Here is an 18164-nt window from a genome sequence, read left to right as displayed (position 1 = left end):
TACTTCAAACTCCAACATGCAAGTGTTTTTTTCAAATTTATTATCATCTACATGCACATAATATCTTGCAGTGTTTCAGGGATCACCCATATTTTTATTACAAGGAAGGGCCCTTGATCAAGAAGATCCAATACTCTTGAAAGTGCTATTCTCATAAACCTAGCAACAAATACATAAGAGAGCCAAATCCAACCTATTATCACACTATTCATCAAGTCACATGCAAGACTATACAAGTGACACCTTAGAAGAGGCAAATTTAAGGGACCCATAGTGTCACTTTAAGTATCTACTTTGTCTACTTGCATCTATTGTTTATGTATGGGGAGGGAGAGATTATTTTGAAAATAGCACCGTACAAATGGCAAGCATTTCATAAGAAAAAGGGAGGGAGAATTGAACATGATATAAAGAGTACTTTCTTTTAAAACCCGACTTCAAGGGATGTTACAAGTTTATGAGATATGATGTCCAAAATTCTGTGAAGATAGTTGGGAGCCTATTGACCTCATTTTGCATAAAAGACCTTTTCTAATGATCCTCTTTAGTTGATCCCCATTGTTACGGGGAAATCCTCATTAAGGCTCCTTGGTGATGAGACTAAAAGATGACTCTCAATAGTCAACAATGGGCTCTCCGAAGTTGAGGTTGGTAGGGATGGCGCAAGGCAAGTCGAAGAGCTTCGCCACGATGACCTTGAACACCTTGTGCACGTTAATGTTGTGAGTAACACTCGAGAAGAAGAGAGAGGCTCCCATGGCCCTTGCATACACTCTCGCCTACAATAATATAAACAAACTTTAATAAGAGAAACATTGATTAAAAATCTATAATTTAAATTTTTAACACCGTAACCCCCTTACTCACCTGGTGAATGATCGCACACTGGATGTCTTGGGGCAACTCCACAAATTGATCATACTTGGTCCCAATTATCACCACAATGGCTGTCTTTATTCACAAAATTGAACAATTCCAAACAATTATAATGCTCAAAAAACATGTTTTTTTAACCCTTAAAATTAAAGGCAATGCTAAAACCTAACCACGATCTAGAGCTAAAAATCTTTAAAAACCATACTAATTCCAAGATTTATAACTAGAACATTTAAATTTCATCCCTTAAAATTAAAGATAGTGCCAAATTTCAACCGAAAAAATTACACTACAAACCGGATTATGTGAGCATTGAATTGGATCTTGCTACACACAGATGTATGTGAGCTTGGATGTATAGGGGGTTGATCAATAATTATGTGGTTGAGAGGATGTTAAGGGGGTTGATCAATAATCATGTGGTTGATGGGATGTTAAGGACGACGTTTAGTGCTTGAGTAGTAATGGTGATTTATAGACAAAACAATTCCTAGTTGATTAATAATGTTCATTGATAGAGACCAAGGTGGTACAAATTGATTGTACCTTGTTGCACTTCCTCACTTGCACAAACCAATCCTTAATGCTGCAGGCAACAAAAGTAATGCAACGCGATTAATCACATGTTTATGTTTAGATTATCCTAATTTCAAAAAAAATAAACGTGTACCTGTTGAGCGTTGACCTTCTCGTGAGATCGAACATTATGAGAACGGCAGCTGCCTCCCGGCACATCATGGGAAGCATACTATCACATTGCCAATGCCCTAATCACACATGATTAACCACAAATGCGATTCGAAAATAGATTAAAAAGGGCCTTAACCTATGATATAAAAAAATATGATTTAATTATTGATGTTAAAGGGCCTTTACTCCTAAACGTGAGTAACTCCAAACACAATGAGTGACAAGCCCTCAAATCCTTCACTTACATGGTCACTTAATTCTAATTGCTAGTCATTTATTGATTTGATGATTAAATCCTTCAAAGCTAAGGAATGCTTACTGAAAATTTACCACCGAAATCCCAAATGCTGAAGATAATGTCAGTATTTTGGACGTGCAGCACCTTTTCTACCGTGGCAACGCCCATGGTCTCTACAGACTCTGGGCGGAGCTGCTCCGAGCAAGCGTATTTTGCCTAACCACATTCCGAACCATGAGATTAGAAAGAATTTAGGGACTAACTATGGCATTAGAGAAAGAATTTAGGGACTAACTATGGCATTAGAGACATCTAAACCAGGATTACCATGAAGCTCGTCTTCCCGGTGGCTGAGTCGCCCAAGATGCTCACTTTGAGCACTACGCTGTTGTCTGCGCCGCTGTGGCCGTTAACGTAGGGTTGCTCCGACACAGCGTCGGTGTCGCCGCCATGATTGTTCCTGCTGCTGCTGCTACCGCAACCTGTGACGGTTTCGTCCGGCGCGGCTGGTTTAAGGCGGAGATAATGGCCCGCCGGCCGCGCGCCGCCCAACCTATCTGAAGGGTTGCTTCCATAGCACGCGGTCAACGACACCATTATCTGCTCCAGCACGCCGCTGCTCACTACCCGCCTCCACGCCTTCTTGAAGCTGCGGGCCTGCGCGCGCAGCACCCCCCTCCCTCTCACACTCATGATGATTCCTCTCTATGTGATAATAATGAAGCATTAAGAATGCTAATTATCACCCATTCTGTCAAAATCGCAATAACCCTTGCTAATCTCCATCTTAATCATGCTAGCATCATCATACGAGTCAATCAATGGCAATACGGAGATCGATCCATTAAGGGGTTGTTAGTGTTGCTACGTGAGGTTTAGAAGCTAATTATCACGCGTTTATGACCATTGAACAGCCGAAGCCTGAAAGCCATCATCAAATGACAAAAACACCCTGCTAATCTCCAGCTTAATCATCTTTGATTAACAGCCGAGCATCATAATAGGATTCCATATTCAACAGCAATACGGAGATCAATCGATTAAAGGCAACTCTGTGCTGCTAGATGAGATGATTACCTCCGCCAGCACGCAAAGCGATGAGGCAATGGGAAAGGAAGAACGATGCGTGCAATCAAAGCCTAAGCAAATGCCATTAATAGGGCACATATATGAGATAATCTCTACAGGATTTTGAGCAATAATCAAGCTTCGGCTAAAAGATTAGTGATTAGGGGAGTTAAGGACGTCACGATCTCAACAGAGGACGGAGCTGAGAGTAGTAAATACTTTCGAAAGGACTCCCGCAGGGACTAAGTGTGTGAAGTTTCAGAACTTTATATGAAGGATCCAAGGTATTATTAGTTAGCCTATCCTCTTAGTCCGGCCCGAGTGGCTATTAATCTGTTCTCGTCGTCCGATGCCACCATAAATAATATTCACAACATTAGTAAAGAGGGCCCCTCTGCACGCATTTTCACGATAGCATTCTCATTCCAATGCTCCCCCGTCATACTATTCTTTCAGTTCACACCAACGCCACCACCACCACCACCCGCCTACCTTCAAACAACTCCGTCATACCTTGCACTCATGTCTACATCTTTACTCTATTTTTTTTTTCAAAAAACTGGTTGTTTATATTAAGAAGTTAGAAAGAGACAGGTTACAACATGTAGAACTCTAATGAGACCAATGACTATGCACATGATATACAGTTCCGCAAGCACTAAGCTTGCCTTTGACTATTGAGAAGTTTCTCTAGCTGTGAAACCAGCTTTTCCCTCTTTTCGTGAGTGTGGCTTTCAAAGGCATAGAGTGCTTTGATGAGCAACACATCCTTGGAGATGACGGCCTCTCTCATCTTCCACAATTCCTGAATTTGCTGTGTTATCTGATCCACTTGCTTTCCTTTAGCTTTTTCCTACAGCCGATGAGTCCATGCCTTTCAACCTTCTTTGTCCTACATGAATCAAGTTCTCTTTCGGCCTGAAATTGTTAGTATGCATGCTATAAAAAATGGAATCAAGTCTATTTAACCATAAGCACCATAACATTTCGGTTCTCAGGACAGCCCATACTTCCCCAGTGCACCCGATGCCTTCTCCAAGTAACATGTCTTTCTAGCCAAGGGTGTAACCATTCCATAGCTGAATGCATTTGGCCAAAGACTCGAAACATTTCTTTGCAATAGGGCAATGCATGAAAATGTGCAGGTCATCCTTCTCCTCCTTGCATCTGTGGCACATCCCATCCCCTATGTTAAGTCTGAAGGCTTTAAGCTGGGTCCAAATAGCTTTGAACATGACCAACCAAGCTAGGCATGCTTTTTTTGGTTCCACATACTTATTCCATAGCTTCTCAAATAGAAAATACCATTGCACTCTGTCCAGAAGGATTCCCCATCTCTTGTTTAGTGTGCAATGGATAGGATCCGTCCTCTGTTTGGGGGGAATAGGGAGAAGTCCTTTTTGATTCTTCCATTGGAAAGCTTTGTGCACTTGCATATCTTTAATCGAAAGCAACCACGTGTCCGATTGGTGCCATAATCTGATTCTTACCCCAATAAGGTCTAATTCTGCATATGAGACATTATAATCTCTAATGAGATCAGCTCTGGACATCCAAGCATTGATGTCTCTATCCCAAATATCCCACCAACAGCATATTCCTTTCCTGTGCATTCTCAAAGCCGCTTCAGCTTGGGCATTATCAATTGGGAGGAGGGGAATGCTTGGCCACCAGATGGAATCTCTCCCGTGTACCCCCCATGTGGGTGGTTGCAAGATGAGGTTATCTAGTTTCATGTCGTGGGCGCCCTTGGCTTTAGCTGGAAAACAGGCATTTTTTCAAGAAGAATAGCCAATCTCTCATAGTTAGCCAAGGAGTTTCACTTCAAGGTCTTCTAATGAAACATCATATGCAAAGTTGGGCACCTAAAACTATAATCTGATCGAATATCCAATAATTATAAATCCCCTTTTCTTTGGGAACCAAGTTTGTATACAGGCCCTGTCCTAGGTTTAGACAGGTATAGTGAATGTGAGTAAATTGCCTATAACTTTTACATTATTACTCATATGATGTTTCCACTTTGCATATCACAAATACAAATAACATAGAGCTTAACTTGATTTATCGAGTAATTTTTGATGTGTTTTACTATTTTCTATATTATTTAAAAGATATTAGAATTGTTAAAAAAACATACTATTTTATCCTCCCACCACATCTACCATTTAAAATGCTCAAATTGTATGGATCTAGTGATGATTAGATTAGGAAAGATTAGTATAATGTGGGTATAAGGTAAAATTACAAATCTAACGGTTTGATTTTTGTAGATTTACTTTGGAAAATTTATTATGACTGTTAGAGGCCCATTAAATCAATAGTAATTTAATTCTAGAAAATTAAATATTGAATCTTTCAATCTAAAAACTCAAGGGATCAATACTCTTATTGCCATGAATTTATTAAAAAAAATTTGGCTTGATTTGAGTATGGGAAGGTCCATTTTCAATCCTCCCAAGTGAAAATTCCCATATTGTGTCCACTCTCCCCTTTTCAAGTCTAAAACCAATCCTAGTTAGGTTTGGAAATCTAGGCTTGGTAAACTTCACAGCTTAGGTTTCATTCCATGTGTGAGGCTTGGGTAGGCACAAACCTTATATATGCATGCCACTTTATGTCCACGTGAGCATCGAGAGGATCCACATAAGCAGCTTGCCATCTCCACCCTCCATGTCAACATGGTCAACCTAGTTGACTCCCCACCTCATCATCCTAGTCATTATTGATGCCACATCATCTTGCCACCTTTGCATGCCACCTCGCACATGGTGACATGGCATGCCACATCATGGAATTGCCACATCAACCATAATAGTGCCACATGTCAAGAGAATGCCACGTGTCATGCACGCTTGTGACACATGGCATCTCCTTCCCACCTCCCCTCTTTTTTCAAAAACATATTTTTGAAAAAGTTAATTTAGTAATTTAGAGAAATAGAATATAGAAATTTAAATAATAAAATATATGTAACTTATTAAATAAAAGAATTTAAAATCACTAATTTTAAAGGATTATATTTTGGGATTAGATCAATAAAAATATTATTAAAGATCATATTATTAATTTAAAAATAAATAAATTTTTAAATTTTATATTTCTTAAAATTTTTTTTATGTAGAATAAACCTTTGAATAAAATTTAAAAAAAATACTTTATTTAAAAAAAGCAGTTATATAATTATAAAATAAAAGATATCTTTAAAGATATATTTATATATCTAGTAATGATAAATATTTAGACTTGTTAATAAATATTATAAATAATATTAATTTTTAAGTGGATAATAGTTTATCTTTAATTATCTTTATGTTTATCTTAGTTATCCAATCAATCTTAGATAGGAAATCCAATGAGATTTGAAGTGGATAACCTATTTTTCCTATATAATCACACATCTCTAGTACTATCCCACACTTATCTCTAGTACTATCCCATCATTGAGCCTTTATAATATTTTCTCTCTTAGCTTCCTTGAGAATGGGTTCTCAAAGTCGTAGGAGTCGGAAACGTGATAGGATTAGACTCCCCCCCATCCACCAAGTTCAAGAGGAGGAGAGGAGAAGGGTAGCTCGTGAGAGAAAGAGAGAGTGGAGAGCACGTCAACGAGCAACACCTTCCGTTGGCGATGATCCAAGCCTTGCTCCTCCTCTTCCACTTCCTCTCCCTTCGCGCTCTTCCCCCCCACTACCCCTTAGTTTAGATAATCCACATGAACCCGCCCTTCTTGAGTCCTCTCTTCTATAAGAACCCACCCCCCCTCCTTTGGGCGCCCTTCATGTGGATAGGAAAGAACTATCAAAGTCAGGGACACATCGTCGTGCCCATGCAATCTTCCATTCCTATTTCAAAGACCTCACGTCTTCATCACAGGCATGTGTGCTTGATGCTTTGATTGATCTGCCCAACATGGCCAACTGCAGGGCGCTTTCTGACATTGGAGGTCGAAGAGAGAGGAGAGCTGGCATGGCGGTGCTACAAAGTGTTCGTCATTCCTATATAGTTAACAAGAAGAGGAACTCTGCGGACGCTTTGGCTGCTCGACGGGCTATTGTGGCAGCCATAAGTAGCTCCCAAATGAAGGGTAAGGTTAGTGCCACATCTCGCATCCTTTCCATAGCACCACACGCACTTAGAGTTGGGTCTATTAGGCGACAAAGTTTAGATGCCAATGAGGTTGGTGCTATGTGGGCGAGTAGTGGTCGTGTAGCTAGGCATGATCGCCTACTAGATGAAACCACTAGAACCTTGATAGAAAGTTTTTGGGAGGAGAATTGTCGTGCATTGCCAGTTTTCAAGAAAGCTTTGCGTAAGAGAGTGACAAGAGGAGTGTTCATTGAGCACGGTGCTTGCTTTCTTGAAATGACCCAAACTGAGTTGTATTCTCAGTTTGTGGCTTCGTATCCAGAGCTTAAAATTGGGCAAAGGTCATTTGAGGGGTGTAAGCCTTGGTTTGTGAGGTACTCATGTCAGCGTGACACATGTTGTTGTCGCTACCATGTTGAGTTCAAACTTTTTTATGATGTGTTCCGTTCTCTTAGTGGGCATAGAGAGTTGCCTCGTAGTCCACGTGATTTCATCCACTCTCTTTTGTGTGCACGCACGGAGGATGCCCAGTTCCATAGGATGCCTTGTGTGGAGAGCAATTGCACATCATGTGGTTCACTTGCACATCTACAGATGGTAGATCTTGATGCAAGTGACCAAGAGATAGTGGCATGGCAACGTTATGAGTATGTGACACACCAGCTCCAGAGTGGTGGACAATCCAGGAAGTTGCAGCTCGTGGACAAACATACACCACGTTGTCACTTCACAGCCACATTTAGGGAGCAGATCTACCCCTACATACGGCACAGTCATTATGCCAAGTGGCAAGATCGTCAGTTCTGAGCATGCCTAGCAGAGTTTCCTATTGGTGTGGTCGTCTCTGTGATTGATTTTGCAGAGAACTACACTTTCACACCTTTTCAGGAGATACAATCTGAGTATTACTTCTCAGAGCAGGTAATGGTTATATTTTGTAATATTTGTTTTATGTTTGAGCTACATTACTTAATTGATTTTTTGTGTCCTAAACGTATGTATTGCTTACCTCACCAGGTTGCTATTTTGGTCCACATTAGCTACTATCGACATGCAGAGGCTCATGTAGATGGGATAGCGAGTACCCCCGAGACCCGTGTCATTATTCGAGAGTATCATTTCTATATCAGTGATGATCGTTCACATGATGCACATTTTGTGCAACACTGTTTTCGTCTCCATGACGATTTTTTAGGAGATTGTGGGATCAGACATGTCCAGCGATGGGTTTGGTCGGATGGTTGTGGCGCACAGTTCAAGTCATCACGTCAATTCTATTGGCTCTACAGATAGTACTTATGGCTTTCTTACATTTACAATTAAACTAAATTCACTAGAACATCTTAAAGAAAACAATAACTAAGACTATCTTTTATGGATTTATAGGTGGCATGTGCAGTCTAGTATCCCAGTGATTTGGTCATTCTTTGAGACTGGTCACGGGAAGGGAGAGCATGATGGTGCGGGCGCGTGTGTGAAACGTGCCTTGAGGCGTCATCAGCTGCGACAGGATGCTCAGCGGTTCAGAGATGTGGGCCACGTAGTCGAGTGGTGCTCCCAACATTTGTGTGGGAGTGCAGCATCATCGTACCCCAAACGTGATGCTCGGATTGTCAGGAGATTTTTTTGGCATGTGGATGGTGGCATGATTGACCGTAGAGCCTCCCATGATTGTGACACAGTACCTGGCACCTTGGGCTTACATTCCATCAGGAGCATGTGCATGGCGGTCCCCACGATTTACACACGACGGTTTGCATGCTTCTGTGGAGCATGTATGGATGGCGATTGGTCACATTGTGCCTCAAGAGGATGGGCAGATGCATGGATACAGACATTCCTCTCCCCTGAGCATCCTTCACATCCACCAGTGGTGTCTGATGAGCACACAGGTCCTGCGTTCATGGTCAGTTATGATGACCTGACAGATTTGCTACAGGAGGGTGATGTATTTGCTGTTATTGCCAGTGAGGGAAATAGCGAGGGAGTAGACTACTATCTGATGAGTTGCACTAGGCCAAAGTGCATGCTTGACCAGGATACAGTGGATGGTCATGGGTTTTCTTATGACGCCCATAGCATGATTGTGGCAGGCCGGTTCTACCAGCAGATTCGACTTCATCGGCTTGAGTTCCAGCAGTGGAAGTGGGAGTTAGAGGCATTTCAGTTCTCTCATCTAGTGGTTGCTACCAGGCTCACTCTTGTTCGAGTACAGAGCCGAAAACACAGTTCTCACCCTCGTTTTCGGCTGCAGTTGAGAGCTAGAGAGGGTGCTGCTGACTAGATCTCTATCTTGATAGTGACTAAACTCAGACTAGCTGGGTTAGCTCACTTACATTGTACTTAGATTTTTGGGCAGTGACTAACCTCAGACTAGCTGGGGTAGCTCATTTTCATTCTGATGTACTTATTTGATGTTTATATCATTATGAGTTTTCTCATTATTGAGTATCATTACATTTTAGTTGATGTTCTTGATTTTATTATATTTTTTAACACTTTGGCTATCATATTGTTTGTTGAAAATCTCCATGCCATCGTACCCAAACATGCATCTGATGGGGACCAAACTTTGCAAGCATGGGGAGGGGACCCACCCCCACATGCTTGCAAAGTTTGGTCACAATCAGAGCATGTTTGGATTGGTAATTAGCGCCCAGTCCGGATTTTTCAAGTCTCTTGGTGCTCAAGAGGCCATGGAAAATCCAGGCCTTCCCCATACCATTGCACCCAAACATGCTCCGATGGGGACCAAACTTTGCAAGCATGGGGGGAGGACCCACCCCCACATGCTTGCAAAGTTTAGTCACAATCAGAGCATGTTTGGATTGGTAATTAGCACCCAGTCTGGATTTTTCAAGTCTCTTGGTGCTTAAGAGGCCATGGAAAATCCGGGCCTTCCCCATACCATCGTACCCAAACATGCTCTGATGGGGACCAAACTTTGCAAGCATGTGGGGGGGGGGTCCCGGATTTTCCATGGCCTCTTAAGCACCAAGAGACTTCAAAAACCCGCACACTGGGCACCAATTACCAATCCAAACATGCTCTGATTGTGACCAAACTTTGGAAGCATGTGGGGGGGACCCACCCCCACATGCTTGCAAAGTTTGGTCCCTATCGGAGTATGTTTGGGTACGATGGTATGGGGAAGGCCCGGATTTTCCATGGCCTCTTAAGCACCAAGAGACTTGAAAAATCCGGACTGGGCGCTAATTACCAATCCAAACATGCTCTGATTGTGACCAAACTTTGCAAGAATGTGGGGGGGACCCACCCCCACATGCTTGCAAAGTTTGGTCCCTATCGGAGCATGTTTAGGTACGATGGTATGGGGAAGGCCCGGATTTTCCATGGCCTCTTAAGCACCAAGAGACTTGAAAAACCCGCACTGGGCGCTAATTACCAATCCAAACATGCTCTGATTGTGACCAAACTTTGCAAGCATGTGGGGGGGACCCACCCCTACATGCTTGCAAAGTTTGGTCCCCATCGGAGCATGTTTGGGTACGATGGTATGGGGAAGGCTCGGATTTTCCATGGCCTCTTAAGCACCAAGAGACTTCAAAAACCCGCACTGGGCGCTAATTACCAATCCAAACATGCTCTGATTGTGACCAAACTTTGCAAGCATGTGGGGGTGGGTGCCCCCCCCATGCTTGCAAAGTTTGGTCCCCATCAGAGCATGTTTGGGTACGATGGTATGGGGAAGGCCCGGATTTTCCATGGCCTCTTAAGCACCAAGAGACTTAAAAAACCCGCACTGGGCGCTAATTACCAATCCAAACATGCTCTGATTGTGACCAAACTTTGCAAACATGTGGGGGGGACCCACCCCCACATGCTTGCAAAGTTTGGTCCCCATCGGAGCATGTTTGGGTACGATGGTATGGGGAAGGCCCGGATTTTCCATGGCCTCTTAAGCACCAAGAGACTTGAAAAACCCGCACTGGGCGCTAATTACCAATCCAAACATGCTTTGATTGTGACCAAACTTTGCAAGCATGTGGGGGGGACCCACCCCCACATGCTTGCAAAGTTTGGTCCCCATTGGAGCATGTTTGGGTACAATGGTATGGGGAAGGCCCGGATTTTCCATGGCCTCTTAAGCACCAAGAGACTTGAAAACCCGTATGGGCGCTAATTACCAATCCAAACATGCTCTGATTGTGACCAAACTTTGCAAGCATGTGGGGGGGGACCCACCCCCACATGCTTGCAAAGTTTGGTCCCCATCGGAGCATGTTTGGGTACGATGATATGGGGAAGGCCCGGATTTTCAATGGCCTCTTAAGCACCAAGAGACTTGAAAAATCCGGACTGGGCACTAATTACCAATCCAAACATGCTTTGATTGTGACCAAACTTTGCAAGCATGTGGGGGGGACCCACCCCCACATGCTTGCAAAGTTTGGTCCCTATCGGAGCATGTTTGGGTACGATGGTATGGGGAAGGCCGGACTTTCCATGGCCTCTTAAGCACCAAGAGACTTGAAAAACCCACACTGGGCGCTAATTACCAATCCAAACATGCTCTGATTGTGACCAAACTTTGCAAGCATGTGGGGGGGACCCACACCCCACATGCTTGCAAAGTTTGGTCCCCATCGGAGCATGTTTGGGTACGATGGTATGGGGAAGGCCCGGATTTTCCATGGCCTCTTAAGCACCAAGAGACTTCAAAAACCCGCACTGGGCGCTAATTACCAATCCAAACATGATCTGATTGTGACCAAACTTTGCAAGCATGTGGGGGTGGGTGCCCCCCCCATGCTTGCAAAGTTTGGTCCCCATCAGAGCATGTTTGGGTACGATGGTATGGGGAAGGCCCGGATTTTCCATGGCCTCTTAAGCACCAAGAGACTTGAAAAACCCGGACTGGGCGCTAATTACCAATCCAAACATGCTCTGATTGTGACCAAACTTTGCAAGCATGTGGGGGTGGGTGCCCCCCCCATGCTTGCAAAGTTTGGTCCCCATCAGAGCATGTTTGGGTACGATGGCATGGAGATTTTCAACAAACAATATGATAGCGAAAGTGTTAAAAAATATAATAAAATCAAGAACATCAACTAAAATGTAATGATACTCAATAATGAAAAAACTCATAATGATATAAACATCAAATAAGTACATCAGAATGAAAATGAGCTACCCCAGCTAGTCTGAGGTTAGTCACTGCCCAAAAATCTAAGTACAATGTAAGTGAGCTAACCCAGCTAGTCTGAGTTTAGTCACTATCAACAGCAACCCAATCAAAATCGTCATCTCTAACTGCCGGTCGACGTGCGCGTCGAGGCTGCTGTGCACGTCGAGGAGGCTGTGCCGGCTGCGGGGGTCGTCGAATGTCTGCGGGGAGGTCTGCCTCAAAGGCAGGATCGTGAGCTGGTGCCGGTGTACTCGGGAGCTCACGAGTCCCAAAAGCTGCTATGGCCCTCTCTCTCTCTCTACGTCGTGCTAATGCAAGATGCCTCTGTCTGTAAACCCAAAATCTATAATCTACAATGGTACGTGTCTGCCACTCTGCTCGTGTAAGCTCCTCTACTGTAAGGACACGTTGCTCATGAGAAGCAGCACTGCTGCTAGCACCATCACCCGAGGTGCCACTAGGGCCAGCACCACCCACGCGCTCATATGCTGTGACCTGGCTCTCATGTAGGACTCTCTGGTAAGCGTCGAACTCATGTGAGCTCCACTCTATCTCAGGAGGCACCTCAGGCTCCTGGGCTCTATCGTCGAAGGCGTCGAGTCCCAAGTCCATAGCTGATGTAAAGTCGACAAGCCTGCCAGTCCTGGCATCTACTCGAACGAGGCCTGGGTGAAGATCATCGATGCCCAATACCCTGTACGTCGCTAGGTCGACGCGTGCACGGCAGGAGGGGCATGCTGAGAACCGGACTAGCTCCTGGGTGATGCAAGACAAGTGGAAAATATGTCCACATCCCAAGGCATATCCACCTCTACTATCAATGTCCTCGATACATAAAGAGCAGCACGCATCACGTAGGAAGGGTGGTGCATCCTGCGGGAGAGGTCGTCGAAAAACCTCTGTGTGACAGGCCGTGGATATAAAGGTAGGTAAGGCACTGTCACGTCCGAGGATCTACGAAACTCTCGAACATGCAGCATCAGCTGCTCTGCCCTGTGCTGGGCAATCTGCTCCATAATCTGATGATGCTGTGCCTCAACTCTAGAGCTCTCTACCTCGATCCGAGCCTATGCAAAAAAGTAAAGCATTAAAATAATTGATTAGTCTCTCATTAGGTATTACTTAAAGAAATTTATAACTTAGGACCTTAATTATAACTCTTTCACGTGCAAGAGAAACCTACCTACTGGATGTCGGACTCTCTCAGATGCTGTGCCTCTGCAGTAGCTGCCTCTGCCATCTGTAATGCAGCTCTGAGGCGGTCAATCTCCGCTCTCGCCTCTACCAACTCCTGAGTGAGCCTCTCAGTGGTAGGTGTGGGAACCTACGTGACACAATCAACCATGCTGCTCATGTAAAAATATAGAAAAGTATATATAAACATGAAGATAAATGACCAAAAAAACTTAAGACGTAATATATATGTAAATACCTCGACATCTGTCGTCGGTATAGATCGTGAGAACAGGCGCACCACGTGCTGGATGCTCTCCGTGGTACTCCGTACGTCAATGCCGACCTGGGTGCCAAGAGCCTCTACTGTTGACAATGGCACAAATGAAGGATCTGTGGTAGGTGCTACACGAAGGGCTGGTGGAGGCCGCCTACCCTGGTCCTGGAGACGGCCTCGGCCAGCACCACCACCCGGACGATGGCTGGTGTAATCCACCTCCTCCCCTAAGACAAACTCCGCATATAACTGCTTTGCGAAGTATATGGGAATCTGGCGGTTGTTCGGCATCCTCCCATATGCGGCAACATATCGACTATAGATATGTGCCGTCATACGAGGATGCGAACACCGCGAAATAGTGAGGGGCTTGCCGCCCCAGGCCTCATCCCACGACTATCGAGGAAAAGATCTAGGTAGGCTCCATCCCTAATAGGAGCAAGATCACAGACCTGACGATATGTCAGGCCATGTGACACAGGAGCAACGCAATGGTGGGCTATCCACTCATCTACATAAACAATATCGTGAAGGCTACGAAGGGACGCAAGCATCGCCTCCAAGTCTGCCACGATATGTAATGTAGACGGAGTGTCTCTAGCACTCCTACGGATAGCCGCTAACTCGCGGTCTATCTCCGCGATGAGGTCCGCAATAGATGAGCGGCCCTCCTCGTGGCTCTCCTCGTGTGACTCCATGCTAAAACCTAAGCCAAATGTGAAGGGTCCAATGTGAAGGGTCTAATGCTAAAACCTAAGCCAAATGTGAAGGGTCCAATGTGAAGGGTCCAATGTGAAGGGTCTAATGTGAAGGGTCTAATGCTTAGTGCTAAGTAGCACTAATGAAGCTATAAAACAATGCTAATGGGCTCACTAATGCTAATCCAAATCAAGAGAGCAAGGCGAGTGAAAACGACTTGTGACAATGAGGCAAAAAAAAAAGTTTTCTGGTTTTATAACCTCGATCGAGGTTCGGTAACATCATGCAATTTAGGGTTTGCAAGATTAACGCTCTGGATATTAGGGTTAGTGCAACATACGGCCAAGATACACACCTAACTTTAGGGTTGGGGAAGGATCGACGGCTGAGATTTGATATTACTATCTCGTTCGAGGTACATGGATGGCCACGATTTAAAGGCATTACCACGACAAGGTATCTCGACGGTCAAGATTCATTATATACCTCGATCGAGATATTTAAATGGCCGAGATCGCATCTTCCAACGTACGTGAATGGACGGTATAGATTGCGTTTACGTATCTCGATCGAGATAATTGAATGGTGGATATTGCATCTACGTATCTCGATCGAGATATTTGGACGGTGCAGATTGTATCTCTGTATCTCGATTGAGATATTTGGACGGCTGAGATTTGATCTCAGTATCTCGATCGAGATATGGGGACGGTGGAGATTGTATCCCATTACCTCGAACAATGAATGGTCGCGATTTGATGTTAATTTCTCGTTCGAGATACGTGGACGATGGAGATGTGCTAGTCAAATATGCCTAGGGGGATACAGCGTGGCCCTGATGTGGATCCGAGTGGCATAGATATCTCGATCGAGATAATGTAGTGGCGGTGACATGTATTGGTGACATGGATGACGCCTGGAAACCCGGACCTGCTAGCGTGGCATTAGTTGGCATCTCGATCGAGATATGTCGATTTAGGCTCGGGAGGCACGTGTCGTCTTTTAATTCGCGGCACTATCACGATCGAGGTACTCCGCCTGAGATGCATGGATGTCCCAATTTTAGAGAGAGTGAACGAAAGTGAGTACCCTCATCTTGCAACCACCCATGTGTAGCTAGGCTTCTCAGACAGGATAAGGTCTGTCTTGATAGCATTCCAGGCAGACAGCAGACATTAGGAGCTCATTTTGGGGCCTTTGGACGCGGGCGGGGATCGATAGTAGTAACCTACAACGCCCACGCAGAGGCCTTCCATAGTGGATTCCAGCCGCAATGGGAGAGGAAGGGGTGTGACAGCACATCCAGCTGTGTGCCCACAACACCACTAGCCCGTGTGCTGCCTTCATCCGGTTGGCAAAGCCAGATGACATGCGCTCGTGCCCTCGATACCACCAGCCCGTGCAGTGCCGCCTCCATCCGGTTGGCGAAGCCTGATGGCCTACGCTTGGACCACACACCACCCACAAAAATCTAGCTTCCACTCACTCACAGGGCCAACTCACGAATTTGCTCCCAAGAAAGCTCAGCTATGCTGCGTGCTTGCCTTTCCAGCTCCGAGGAAGGTGCCAGCCTTTCCAGCTACACTGCAAGCGCCGCTCGTCACACCGCCCCACGCCTCCCCTGTGTTCGTCGGAGATTTTAGAGGGCAAAAATGAACTCTGTGCGGCTTCTATAGCGTTTCATTCCATGGGTTGGGGAAGGGCCCAAGAAAGTCTTGGGCCGCATTTAGTGCCATGCTCTTGAGCTCATAGAAGGTGTTGAGGAGGACGGTGAATGTGCTTGCAGTGGCGATGGAAGAAGAGTCATTGGTAATGGCTCTCTCCGCATTCAATATAAGCCTGCCAACTTGCCCCAATGCTTTTCAATTTTTTTTTCAAATGAACATGTCTCTTATCATCTTTGGGTACCTCCATCCGGTTACAACAGTCTGACCCCTCAGGGTAGGCCGTAGGAGTTGCCTAAAAAACTTGTCACCTAACAACTCCAAAGTTGCCCTGTAAGATATATATATATATAGAAGAGGGGAAGGTCACTTCTCTTCTCTATCTCTATATTATCTTAAGGAAGAAGGTCGATGTGCATTAGAAATGAACTCACGCCAATCTCAAGGTAATCAAATGAAAAAAATTTAAAATTTCACCCACTCCCTACCACCTGACCCTCCACTCTCGATGATGATCTCCTTGCCTGCTTGTTGATGCCCGCTTGATGAGTTCTAAGAGTTACATCAAACGAAAAAAAATCAAATTTTTACCCACTCCCTACCGCCTACAACACCTGAACCTCCGTCTACCTAGTGACGTACCTCCATGACCTGCCTCTTGCTGTGTAACGCCCATTGTGACGAGCTCCAAGCCTACAACACTTGGCCCTCCACTTTGGTATGCCTGCACAACCTGCCTGCTGCTGTGCTGTCGGCTGCTAAGCTCCACGTGAAGAAGACAAGAGATAGCTCCTCAACTATTAAAACTCCTACAAAAATGTACACTACATGGAACCATGGGAGCAGGACAAGCCGAGGAGGCAAGTTGGAGTTGAAGGCACATAGGACGGAGAGGGGCTTAAGCGAGGGGTAGAAGAGGAAGGTGTGTGAGGGTAGGGGGTGGGGCCTTGACATGTAGGAGGGTGTTAAGGAGGGCCTTGACATGCAAGAGGGTGTCAGATTGGAGTTGAAGGCGAAGAGGGCGACGGGGGGCTTGAGCGAGGGGTAGAAGAGGAAGGTGTGTGAGGATAGGGGGTGGGGCCTTGATGTGTAGGAGGGTGTTAAGGAGGGCCTTGGCATGCAAGAGGGTGTTGAATTGGAGTTGAAGGCGAAGAGGGCAACGGGGGGCTTGAGCGAGGGGTGGAAGGGGAGGGTGTGTGATTGGAGTTGAAGGCAAAGAGGGCGACAGGGGGGATTGAGCGAGGGGTGGAAGGGGAGGGTGTGTGAGGATAGGGGGCGATGCCTTGACATGCAGGAGGGTGCCAAGGGGGGCCTTCACGTGCAAGAGGGTGCCACATGTGTTGGAATTGAAGGCGCAAAGGGCAACGAGGGGCTTGAGCGAGGGATAGAAGAGGAAGGTGTGTAAGGATAGGGGGCGGGGCCTTTATGTGCACGAGGGTGGTTCAAGAGGGTGTCGAGGGGGGCCTTGATGTGTAGGAGGGTGCCAAGTTGAAGTTGAAGGTGTAGAGGGCAGCGAGGCCTTGACGTTATGTGGTGGCTGGGTGATGGCCTCTACTACACCACCTGCAAGCAATGGGATTAGAGCTGGGGGGGACACCAGGACCCTAGCTCCAAGGGCACCAACCAACTTGGCTTCTGTCCCCAGCCCTGGGACACTTCAACAGCCTCCCAAACTCCCTATCTAGCCCAGTTGTCCTCCCAGGTCAACACTGGCCTCCAACACCTCTGAACATATACCTCTTAGTCTCTCCTGACCTCAGTTGACCAAAATCTCCTCTAAATGACTTAGAATTGGTTGATTGTGCCTCCAAAATCCTCCATTAGTACCCAACCAGAAAATTATCCTCCAAGCCTCCAAAATGTCCTCTAACTATCAGCTCACCTTGAAACCCTGCTCCAGAACCTCTCTAGACTTATTATCAGCACCCCTCAGTTGACACTCCTCTGACACCCTTCTGATTACACTATTTGAGACAAACCCCATTGTTTGAAATATAGTAAACTGACCTCTGTGTCAAACTTCCTCTCCTTTTTTTCCACCACTGATACCTTAAACCCTCAAACTCTCAGATCCCCCAAGACCCAAAACAACCAACCCTCAACGTGACAATAGCTGACTCACAGCAATAGAAACACCTTTAGCTCACTAGCCCTTCTTCTGACTCTTGACAATTGATAGCTCTGTGAGACTAACAAAAACAAATTATTTTTTGTTTTGAGTCTCAACAAAAATCCTTCAAC

At 45.4% G+C, this 18164-nt stretch overlaps 1 protein-coding gene across 1 annotated transcript; it reads right to left on the bottom strand.

The window, feature by feature from the left end:
* Positions 1-396: 396 nt before the first annotated feature.
* On the bottom strand, positions 397-3089 carry LOC147608680 (septum-promoting GTP-binding protein 1-like). The gene is made up of 6 exons (XM_086788440.1): positions 2132-3089; positions 1897-2020; positions 1547-1643; positions 1423-1462; positions 868-951; positions 397-779 (listed from the first exon to the last, which is right to left on the bottom strand). Exons 1-6 carry the CDS (start codon positions 2495-2497, stop codon positions 615-617), a joined length of 876 nt encoding a protein of 291 aa, XP_086644566.1. The 5' UTR covers positions 2498-3089; the 3' UTR covers positions 397-614.
* Between the last annotated feature and the right edge of the window lie 15075 nt (positions 3090-18164).

Source organism: Cibotium barometz, chromosome 52, assembly GCF_041138505.1.
Source record: "Cibotium barometz isolate CiBa-2024 chromosome 52, ASM4113850v1, whole genome shotgun sequence".
In the NCBI taxonomy this organism is placed as follows: Eukaryota; Viridiplantae; Streptophyta; class Polypodiopsida; order Cyatheales; family Cibotiaceae; genus Cibotium; species Cibotium barometz.
Note: the sequence above shows the minus strand (reverse complement) of the source record. Positions and strands in the feature narration are given on the sequence as shown.